This window comes from Leptodactylus fuscus, chromosome 2 (assembly GCF_031893055.1).
Source record: "Leptodactylus fuscus isolate aLepFus1 chromosome 2, aLepFus1.hap2, whole genome shotgun sequence".
NCBI lineage: Eukaryota > Metazoa > Chordata > Amphibia > Anura > Leptodactylidae > Leptodactylus > Leptodactylus fuscus.
This window is the reverse complement of record NC_134266.1, coordinates 275852635-275864401: the sequence shown is the minus strand read 5'-3', so window position 1 is coordinate 275864401 and position 11767 is coordinate 275852635. Positions and strand designations below refer to the sequence as shown.

At 45.6% G+C, this 11767-nt stretch overlaps 2 protein-coding genes across 2 annotated transcripts; both read right to left on the bottom strand.

Moving 5' to 3' along the window:
* Window positions 1–5047: 5047 nt before the first annotated feature.
* Window positions 5048–5992, bottom strand: LOC142194182 (olfactory receptor 52B6-like). The gene has a single exon (XM_075263199.1). It carries the CDS (start codon window positions 5990–5992, stop codon window positions 5048–5050), a length of 945 nt encoding a protein of 314 aa, XP_075119300.1.
* A 3129-nt stretch (window positions 5993–9121) lies between these two features.
* LOC142194181 (olfactory receptor 5AP2-like) lies at window positions 9122–10045 on the bottom strand. The gene has a single exon (XM_075263197.1). It carries the CDS (start codon window positions 10043–10045, stop codon window positions 9122–9124), a length of 924 nt encoding a protein of 307 aa, XP_075119298.1.
* Between the last annotated feature and the right edge of the window lie 1722 nt (window positions 10046–11767).

The following is an 11767-nucleotide window of genomic DNA, read 5'->3' as shown; positions in this document are numbered from 1 at the left end:
GTCATAGTGGACTTGGTGACTTCAATTAGTCAAATTTTGGTTTCCCCTGAAACGAGTATTTTTTCCCCATAGACTATAATGGGATTCGATATTCGATCGATAAGTTGAATATTGAGGGTCTACCTGAAATGAATATCAAACATTTTGCTACTCGCTCATCCCTATATAATATCACAATGTACCATATAATTCATTCCTATATCATATTTGTCATCACACTTATGACTAAAAGCTAAATATGAATATGATATGTAGTAATTTTAATTTTCATACTATTACACCCTTCCATACAGAACATGGATTCATTGCTGAAGACAAAGCTCTCCCCAGTCTGTAATAGTCCAATGGCAGAAAATGTATTCAGCACCATGACTCCAAATTTTCTTCTGCTAAGAGTCTGGAAATGGTCCAGGTAGACGTAGGGGTGCAATGAAGGTGCCATCGGTGTCTGGATGTGGACAAGGAAATTCTGGAGGTTGCTCTTGTTGTGCTGGAGATACTGTATGTCTGGGCTGTCCACGGCCTGTTCACTGTGTGTGCCCTGACATACCCTAATATAACATAACATTGCCCCGATACCTCCTAACAGTTAGGTCAGAATGACCTAGACAGGGGAGAATTCATTGAAACGCCAATCCTGCCTCTATAATCTAATGATGTGCCCATCTTACTATCAAAAAAATAGTGTTAATCATCCAGAATAATGAACACCATAAAAAAAACCTGCAAATTACTGAATTTTAGTCATCCTGCCTGCCCCATAAGTAGCAATAGAAGGTGATCAATGATATTGGTACCAATAAAAACTACAACTTAGCCCCCAAAAATCCCTCTGATCAACAAAACTGTATAGAGGTCAGAATATGGTGATGACAGGGAAAATGTGAGAATGGAGGAGTGGGCGGAGTGACCTTAAGGGCGGGAGGAGCGAGCCGGAGTGCCGAACTCTGCCTCAGATCATATGACCCAGGGGTTATGACATCGCCAGAATCCCTGGGTCCATCAAAAACATCCCGGAGACCAGGTAAGGGGTGTAATGCTCCCTTTATAATTATGGAAGTCAAAAGACCCCCTAAATATATATATGATAATATATGCTACGTGCTACCGGATCCGTAAGACCATATTTAGACATTGTGCCATGAGACCTTCCTACAATTGCGCTTCCTTTATAACCTTACACTGCTGGACAATAAAGTGGAACATTCTATTCACGATACCCAGGTGTCTGACTGTCTGTTTCCTGAGCTCGAACTTATTGATTATTGATTAGGACTACGACAACATATCCAAGGGGAGTTGCCCCCAACAGAAAGTGGCGCCCAACGTGGGGCTCAAGGATTGTCCGATGTGCGGCCGATAGAGCGACCACTCACCCAATGACCGATTTGGAGCTGTGGCTGGAGGACCCCAGATGGACAAAACAGCGCTGTAAGGTAAACCATTGTTTTGCCACTATACTATTTGGGCTCCTATGATATTGGGTTCCTGTCTTGATGGGAGGTTAGTCGCTGCATGTTTTATATGACACATTGAGCCCGTACTATTGTACGTAGTCGGAAGAACCCATGAATAATATAATAATAATAAATTTTATTTATATAGCGCCAACATATTCCGCAGCGCTGTACAATTTGTAGGGTTCAAATACAGAAGATACATTACAAAGAAAGTCATTTCACACAATGGGACTGAGGGCCCTGCTCGCAAGAGCTTACAATCTATGAGGTAGAGGGGGTGACACAAGAGGTAGCAGGGGCGGCATTGCTTATAAAGAGGTCAGACACTTTTGTAATAGAGGTGACTGTCATTACACAAACATAAAACTTTATGAGGCGTCACCAGTCGTGTCCTTTAACATGTGGATGGAGCTTGGACATATAAAGTTATCCTGAGATGACATCATATAATGTGGGGAAATGTGGGAGCGGGGACAAAGGAGGGTTAAGGGTTTACGTTAGACATTGTGATCGGCCTGTCTGATAAGATGCGTCTTTAGTTTGCGTTTGAAACTGTAGAAATTGGGAGTTAATCTGATTGTCCGGGGTAGAGCATTCCAGAGAAGTGGTGCAACTCGGGAGAAGTCTTGTATACGAGCAGGGGAGGTTCTGATAATAGAGGATGTAAGTCTTAGGTGATTGAGTGAGCGGAGAGCATGGGTTGGGTGGTAGACAGAGATGAGGGAGGAATTGTAGGGAGGTGCGGCATTATGGAGAGCCTTGTGGGGTAGGGGGAGAACTTTATATTTTATTCTATAATGAATAGGCAGCCAGTGTAGTGACTGGCACAGACCGGAGGCCTCGCTGTAGTGAACGGCACAGACCGGAGGCCTCGCTGTAGTGACCGGCACAGACCGGAGGCCTCGCTGTAGTGACCGGCACAGACCGGAGGCCTCGCTGTAGTGAACGGCACAGACCGGAGGCCTCGCTGTAGTGACCGGCACAGACCGGAGGCCTCGCTGTAGTGACCGGCACAGACCGGAGGCCTCGCTGTAGTGACCGGCAGAGACCGGAGGCCTCGCTGTAGTGACCGGCACAGACCGGAGGCCTCGCTGTAGTGACCGGCACAGGCCGGAGGCCTCGCTGTAGTGACCGGCACAGACCGGAAGCCTCGCTGTAGTGACTGGCACAGACCGGAGGCATCGCTGTAGCGTCTAGCCTGATAGATGAGCCTGGCCGCTGCATTCAGAATAGATTGTAGAGGGGAGAGTTTAGTGAGGGGAAGACCGATTAGTAAGGAGTTACAGTAGTCAAGGCAAGAATGAATCAGAGAGACAATAAGTGTCTTTAGTGTATCTCTGGTAAGGAAAGGGCGTATTCTGGAGATGTTTTTGAGGTGGAGGTGACATGAACATGCGAGTGATTCAATATGAGGGGTGAAGGAAAGGTCTGCGTCAAACATGACCCCAAGGCAGCGGGCATGCTGCCTAGGAGTTTTAGTAAGGCCTGAGACTGTAATGGATATATCAGGGACAGATCTGTTAGATGGTGGAAACAGTAGTAGTTCAGTCTTAGAGAGATTTAGTGTCAGATAGAGTGAGGACATGATATTAGAGACAGCAGAGAGACAGTCACTGGTGTTCTGTATGAGTGCAGGGGTGATGTCACGGGAAGATGTGTATAATTGGGTGTCATCAGCATAAAGATGGTACCTGAAGCCAAATCTGGCAATGGTTTGTCCAATGGGGCTGTGTAGAGAGAAAAGAGCAGGGGGCCGAGGACTGAGCCCTGAGGAACCCCAACAGCAAGGGAAAGAGGGGAGGAAACAGAGCCCGCGAATGATACACTGAAAGTGCGGTCTGAGAGATGAGAGGAGAACCAGGAGAGCGCAGTGTCATTGAGGCCGACTGAGCGGAGCATAGTGAGGAGGAGATGATGGTCAACAGTGTCAAAAGCTGCAGAGAGGATATGTTGTCTGTAGAGTGTCTTGAACTTATCTTAATAGGCGCCTGCTTGGTGGGATTATTTTTGTTCATGATATATGTATGCTGGCCCACTCCAGTGCCGGACACAGATAAGGGGGATCCAGTGCCGCACCTCCCATGAGGCGACCTGAAGCGAGCGCTTCAGGTGGCACTATGCCAGGGCCTCAGGGAGGGCGGCATTTTTGCTAACCTAAGCCAGTCCAGGACAAGCTGTCCTGGACTGGCTTATCACCGAGCGGTGGTTTGGGGAGGCCACTGAAGCAGCGCTGCTCCAGCAGCCTCCCCTCAAGCTCAGGCAGAGAGCAGGCAGTCTCCGGGCCTACTCTCTGCCGGCGAACGGGGCTAAGCCCCGCCCCTTCACTCGGCCACGCCCCCGGTCCACCGACCACGCCCCTGATCCGCCCCCTCCTCCGGCGGGGGAGGGGCGGCTTTCTGCAGTTAGCTCGGGCGGCGAAAGGGGAAGGTTCACCCCTGGGGGGATCCTGTAGCTCTTCTGGGTGGTGGTGGTAGTAGTAGTGGTAGTAGTTTTCCCCCGGGCACTTCTAGTTTGGAGAGGAGACCTCTCTTCTCTTGTGTGATGGTGTTCAGGCATAACTCAGGAGTCCAGAGGTGCAGTGAAAACAGGTAACAGTTTATTGAACACAACTGAACAGAGTAAAATGGCAGCTTGACAATGGGGGTAGTAGTACACTGTCCAAATCCTAGCCTAGGAGGTTGCCCAGGAATATTTAGGCTCTATAATACAGTTCTCCACTACTACTCCTCTTGTGCCACTCCCAATTTAGGATGATGGGGACTGTGGTTGAAGGGGACCTGACAGGGCTCCGGATACCTGGATACTAGGCTTTGACTTGTCCCTCCTGTCAGGGTCCTCTCTTGCTCCTCCTGCCATGGCACAGATAAAGTCCAAAACAGTAGACAGCAGCAACTCCCTGCTCAGGGCTGTCTCTGCATGAGCCTGGGACATAAGATGGTTCTCCTTGAGGCTATAAGGCTGACCATTGGCCTCAGTCCAGCAGCTGGGGTGCAGGAATACTCTGCACTCTTTGAACACTATCTCCAAACAGAACTGGAGACCAAGGGTCACTGTGGAGACAGGTCTCCTACAGGCCCACCCAGTGGCCTGTGATAGGCCAGGGCTGAACCAAGGCAAGGATGCCAGTACAGGGGGATAAAAAAAGGACAGCTACACACAATGACATATAACATATAAATGACGGGACATACCAACATAACCCAGAGGCACCATAGACAAACACATGAAGCAGAAGTCTTCTAAGATGCTGCATAGGCAAGACCTGGGAGGACTGTCCTAGGCTGAGAAGAGACAGTCGTGTAGACATACTAATGAAGGCACACAAGAATTCTGACAGATTTGCACCAAAACCCTTTAGAACATGCCTTACACCACGTCTATTCATTATTTTAGACACTTTCAGACTCTCCGAGCAGATAGCTGATATGGTCACCATGTAATACCACATTTCCCCTACAGGGGCCACTGCAGGACAGACTCTCACCATCTCAGGGGGATTGTCTTAGGAGCCAGACTCACAGCTCTCAGATTTTTATGTGATGACACAAGCTCTTATAGGGGTTCATGATCATGCTATGACTGGTGAGTTATTTTGGTATGATAGCACCAATTTTTTGCAAATTACTAATCATTTTATTTTTAAGATTCTTCGTCCGGATCCCATAGATCAGAGGGTTTAGAGTGATAGAAACAGTAAGACCTGTTATGGAGATGGCAACATGGGAAACTGTTGAGAGGGAACCACCACCCAACCTGTACCGGAAAATCACAAAAAGAGTGGCTGAGGAGCATATACAGGAGGTGACTACATGGGTGACCAGGGTATGGATGGCCTTCTGGTAGGCCTCCGTAGAGTTCTTCATGCAGATAAGAAATGTCCTTATGTAGCAGTAAAGCCCCCCCAGTATACAGCTGACCGCCACAGTCATGGTCCAAATGGTGCCATAGATATTGTTGACGGTAGTGTCATCGCAAGACAAATGTAGAAGAGACAAGGTCTCACAGTAGATGTTGTTAATATACACCCCACATATGGTTAACCTGGCAGCTAAAACCACGACTACACCAATACCTAAAAAGACGTAAGATAATATAGCTAATATTATTTGGAAAGCCTTTCCATTGGTCATCAGGATTGAGTATCTCAAGGGAAGACTGACCGCTAACAATCGGTCGTAGGCCATGGCCGTGAACGTACAAAACTCAATAGCAGTAAAGCTTTGAAAACAGAAAGCTTGGATGAGACACCCCGGCAGTGATATGGTGCGCCAACCAAATAACAAGTCAATCACGATTTTGGGTACAATAGCCGAATTTCCATACATGACGTTGACAATCAGGTTAGCTATAAAGATGTACATCGGTTCATGGAGAGTCTCTTCTACCCAAACGGTATACACGATCAATGAAGACAACATCATGGTGGAGATGTAGATTGTAACGGCCAACGTGGCATACAGATATCGGAGGTTCTCTAGCTCAATGACACCGAGGAGAACGAGATTATCATTTGTCTTGGACACATTCTCCATATTGTTAAGACCTTGAACTTTTCATGGGATCGGAAATCTGTAAATTTTGGAAGGATGAAGGAAAAAGAACAATAATTCCATCAATATTAAGTATTTCTGGTAGGATCCGACATTATATAGCCCTGGAAATAAGAAATAACATTGCCTTTGGATTTTTTTGTGACTTTGGGTTGTTGTCATATTACGGCCCACAATGTCTCCAGCCTGAGGCCATGGATGGCTGCCCTTGTAAGCGTCTCCAATGGGTACATGAACATGAGACTGGACCATGAAGCAATAGAAGGAGGTGGCCTGGTCAGAAGGATCTATCTTGTACATTATGTGGGTGGATGAGTTCTCGTGATTCCCCCGGGGCAATCCATTACTATGACAGCTAGGAGCCTAGTGAAGGTTCCAAGGCTTACCTAGTGTATACATTGTAATAGAAGTCTAGGAATATTTCAATGCACTAGATATCAGTGCATCAAAGACCCTTAGGGAGTCCAAAGATAAAAACAAAAAAGGAAAAAAAAAATTAAAAACAAATTATAAATGGGGTTGAGCCAATCTTGAGATTTCAGGATCGATTTTAAAATTCGATTCCCGATCATTTTCCATCTGATCCCGATCGTGAAATTTACTCAAACGCTGATCGGAATCCGATCTTTCCCGATCAACTCTAATTACAAAGTCAAATATATATGAGAAATAATAAATTTGTAAACTTAGCCAAAGTCATCATGGAAATATAATCAACACCTACCAGTCTGACCAAACAATAAACCACGAGACATGAGAAATTGCAGAGAATGGCCGGAGATCTTCTTCCTCGCTGGTGATCTTTATTGTTGTAATTTTGTTGGTAATTTTTGACTGTAGATTATCAGATTGTAGAAAGTAAAGTCCCCGCAATGGTGAGACAGACACGTTACCGGAGGATGATTATTTGGGTAATAAATCTGCATCCTCTCCGTGTATCTGGGTTTTATGAGGTTGGTAATTTTCCCATAAGGGAATTCTTTCTACGCGAAAACCTTGGCCATAACCCACAGGGAGGTCGGTCTTGCAAAGGCAGCAGAAATGTCTCACTCGTAGGAAAAAAAGTTACAATCATTACAAAGCTCATTACTGAAGATGTCTCATTAAGACCGGTGTAATTTGTGAACGGAGAGCAAGGCAGGTGGTTCAGAGTCTGCAGCCAGAAATGTCCGCCCATGTGGTGGTCAAGTTCAAATTAAAGAAGGCAAGTTATAGGTAAAATTACAAGAACAAGCAAATATACACAGTATAGTATGAGCAATTCAAGGAAGATTTTGCAATGGTTTCCACTTTCTCTATGTCCGCTTCTGCAGTACAGACTCTTAATGAACAATATTCCCAAATCTATCCCTCACTAACCCTGGCTTCACATTTGGGTGCACCCGCCCTTATACCAGTGGTCCAGGTGGACCGCTTACAGTCTGTAGAAGTGCACGGTGCAAATTTAGCTCCACCAACTTTTATGTTTCATTTTGTAATTTCTCTAACGAGCTTCTACATTTTTTTTCAGCATTTTTTATTTAAAAATTTTACAAAAATACAGCAAAAACCCCTGATGTTAGACTTTGCCACTTGTGAACACACCCTCACGTTATTGGACATGACACTGGGTTGGTATTGGCAGTGTATTTACCTTCTTGAACGCTATGGCAGGAGACAGACGGACTAGTATTACACATAACTATTTTGTTAGGGGTTTGTCCCCCGCATACTGTTCTGCCTAGTAAACATCCAAACCAGACGTCACATCCAAATATCAACTGAATGAAACCAGTGACACCAGCCTTAATGTGCAGAAGCAATTCCATGTAGATGTATCGTCAGTCATGTTTTCCGACATTGTATCTGCAAATCTGAATCGTCTTCCGTAGTCTCTTTGCTGCAACTGTTAGACAACCATCAGCTTATATGGATAAATGCAGGTCCAGGTGTAAAATCCGGTGAACTGATTGGTCCGACATGCGAAGAGCGCAAGCATGCTGTACGGCCGAACGTCGAGGGCTGGCTTCAACTCCTTGGCGCACCCTTTCGATGTTTTCCGGGGTCCGTACCGTTCGGTCACCTCCTCATGCAGATCCTGTTCATTGAAAGTGATTCACCCACTTCATTATCGTGTCAAACTTCGGAACACGACCATGACAGCCAACGTTGACATGATTCCGGAAACGTCTCTGTGTTTGAATGACAGAACGGCCCGTTTCAATAAAGGTGTTGTACACAAACACACGATGCTCTATAGAAGCCGTCTCCATTGCTACTAAAATGGCGGCTCCTGATCATCAGATACCCCCACTCATTATCATTATCCACCAAGGTTATCCCCAACTTGCGTGGCGCCCTGTTCAAATCCTCCATACCTCCCTGCCTAACCCTGTATTAGAAAGGATTGAGGATCATACACTTTAAATTTTTTAGACCCATTTGTCCGGCCAACTTTGTGACCCCTGTAATAAATAAAATAATAATCATATTAGTAATACGGCAGAATATTGAGCGGTGGTCGGAGCTCTTGACACCATCAAAGAAGGATTTTCAAAAATCTTCCAGAGCTTCCAGGCCATCATAATGTCGGAGAGGTGCAGAGAATTGCACTTATGGGCACACATCCTTAAGACAGTATCAGGTTATGGTTCCAAGTTTCTGGTTTGGACTACAAGCCATGAGAAGAAACCTGAGATATTCTAATAATAATAATGAGACCAACACTCTCTCTCCACCTCTTCTGTGACATCTCAACATCCGGCGTGCCCATGGGACCACTGGTGGACCCATCACACACCTCAGTGGTCACTAACGGTACATGACGTCTCCAGTAGGTGAAGGTTTGGGAAGGTGAGTATGAATTTTTTTATTACTTTTACCACCTCACCTTGACCTCCACCTATTATACTCTGACCATTTTAGTTCACCTGAGACAAATGTATGGTTCAGTTTCGTAAAAAATGGAACAATTTTGGATAATCAAGTCAAGTCATAACTGTGTATGAGCTAGAGCAGATAGCAGAATCTTAATGGTCACCATGTAATACTACAAAAAACTAATATCTCCATGGTTGTTATACAGCCGGTGGATTTGTGAGGTTTTTTTGTTATTCAACTCCCTTCCATAAGTTATTTTTGGAGATTAAGAATCATTTTATTCCTAAGAGCTTCCATCCGGATGCCATATATCACAGGATTTACGGTGATAGAGACAATAAAACCTGTTATGGAGATGGCAACATGGGCAACTGTAGAGAGGGAACCAAAGCCCAACCTGTACCGGAAACTAACAAAAAGAGCAACGGCCATGAATGTACAGAAGGTGACGATGTGGGTGACCAGGGTATGGATGGCCTTCTGGTAGGCCTCCGCAGAGACCTTCAAGCAGACCAGAAATGTCCTTATGTAGCAGTAGATGACCACCAGCATACAAGTGACCACCAGAGCCATTGTCCAGACCATGCCAAAGATATTGCTGACAGTAGTGTCACCACAAGCCAGACGTAGGAGGGACATGGTCTCACAGTAGATGTTGTTAATATACATCCCACATAGGGATAGCCTGGAAGCCAAAACCACAATTATACCAATACTTAGGAAGACATAAATTAAGATAACTGATAGTATTTGGAAAGCTTTTCTATTGGTCATCAGAATTGGGTATCTCAAGGGATGGCCGACCGCTAAAAATCGATCATAGGCCATTGCAGTGAAGGTATAACATTCAAGAGCAGTAAAGCTTTGGTAACAGAAGGCTTGGATGAGGCACCCTGGAAGTGATATGGTGCTCATACCAAAAAACAGGTCAGTCACCATCTTGGGTACCACAGATGAATTTCCAAACATGACGTTGACCATCAGGTTTCCTATAAAGATGTACATCGGTTCATGGAGAGTCTCATCTGACCACACCGTATACACGATCATAGAGGACAACATCATGGTGGAGATGTAGATGATAATGGCCAACGTGGCATACAGATATCGGAGGTTTGCCATCTCCACGATACCAAGGAGGACAAGGTTATCATTTGTCTTGGACACATTCTCCATAGCCTTAAGACTCTGAACTTTTCATGGGATCCGAATATCTGTTAATTATTTTAGAATGAAGAGAAATTGTTACATGAATTATTATTTCAGATAAACCTTCCATGTTATAGGGGATGTGTATAGTTGTCACACGGCTTTATATGTCATGATAACATAGAACTTCAGCTTACATCTGTAACATTCAGTAACATCAATGGTGCAAATTTATGTAGTCTGGCACCATTAATGTTGGTCTTCATAACCCCATCGGTGGCGGAGGGTTCAGTTCTGCCAAGGAGCATACCACCTCGTAAATGAGGAGCATCCTGTGCCAGGCCATAAGCCCGGGAGGAAATTTATACCATCTCACTCTTAGGCTTTATTCACATGTCAATATTGTGATTTTCATGATTGTGTGCCAAGACAAGGTTGAAAACACAGAACAGGGTCAGGTCTTTCCATGATAACTTACCCCTGTGCAATCTCCATTGTCCACGGTGTTCTATCTAATATCATTGACCAGTTACACCGAACACTTCAATGACTTTCACTTGATGTGGTTTTTCAGAGAGTGCAGAGATTCTGAGCAGATACAGAGCCCAGGTGAGGTGAGGGAACATAAAAAACACTGTTACTTACTTCTCCGGGCTCCCAGCAGGCTTAAGGCCTACTTGAGTGACGTGCCTGACATCATATGGCGAGGGCCTGCATCCTTATGCGAGGGAGGTCCGGGTTAAGTGACATCCCATACGTCATTGAAGATGGCCGACATCAGCAGGGACTGCACCGGAGGTAAGTAACGGTGTTTTTTTATATTTGTATCCTCCCGTGGGTCTCCGATATTATATTCTGGGGTCTGAAAAGACCCCAGAGTATAATAATTGTTCATGAGTGACCAAGATGGGGCATAATACTGTGTGCAGGGGCCACTATGGGACATAATACTGTGTGCAGGGGCCACTATGGGGTATAATACTGTGTGCAGGAGCCACTATGGGGTATAATACTGTGTACAGGGGCCACTATGGGACATAATACTGTGTACAGGGGCCACTATGGGACATAATACTGTGTGCAGGGGCCACTATGGGACATAATACTGTGTGCAGGGGCCACTATGGGGTATAATACTGTGTGCAGGGGCCACTATGGGGTATAATACTGTGTACAGGGGCCACTATGGGACATAATACTGTGTACAGGGGCCACTATGGGACATAATACTGTGTACAGGGGCCACTATGGGACATAATACTGTGTGCAGGGGCCACTATGGGACATAATACTGTGTGCAGGGGCCACTATGGGGTATAATACTGTGTGCAGGGGCCACTATGGGGTATAATACTGTGTACAGGGGCCACTATGGGACATAATACTGTGTACAGGGGCCACTATGGGACATAATACTGTGTACAGGGGCCACTATGGGACATAATACTGTGTGCAGGGGCCACTATGGGACATAATACTGTGTGCAGGGGCCACTATGGGACATAATACTGTGTGCAGGGGCCACTATGGGGGATAATACTGTGTACAGGGGCCACTATGGGACATTATACTGTGTGCAGGGGCCACTATGGGACATAATACTGTGTGCAGGGGCCACTATGGGGGATAATACTGTGTACAAGGGCCACTATGGGACATTATACTGTGTGCAGGGGCCACTATGGGGGATAATACTGTGTGCAGGGGCCACTATGGGGGATAATACTGTGTGCAGGGGCCACTATGGGG

Excerpts from the sequence above, each read along its gene's own strand:
- LOC142194182 (XM_075263199.1), bottom strand. The coding sequence starts at position 5,992 with ATGGAGAATGTGTCCAAGACAAATGATAATCTCGTTCTCCTCGGTGTC.
- LOC142194181 (XM_075263197.1), bottom strand. The coding sequence starts at position 10,045 with ATGGAGAATGTGTCCAAGACAAATGATAACCTTGTCCTCCTTGGTATC.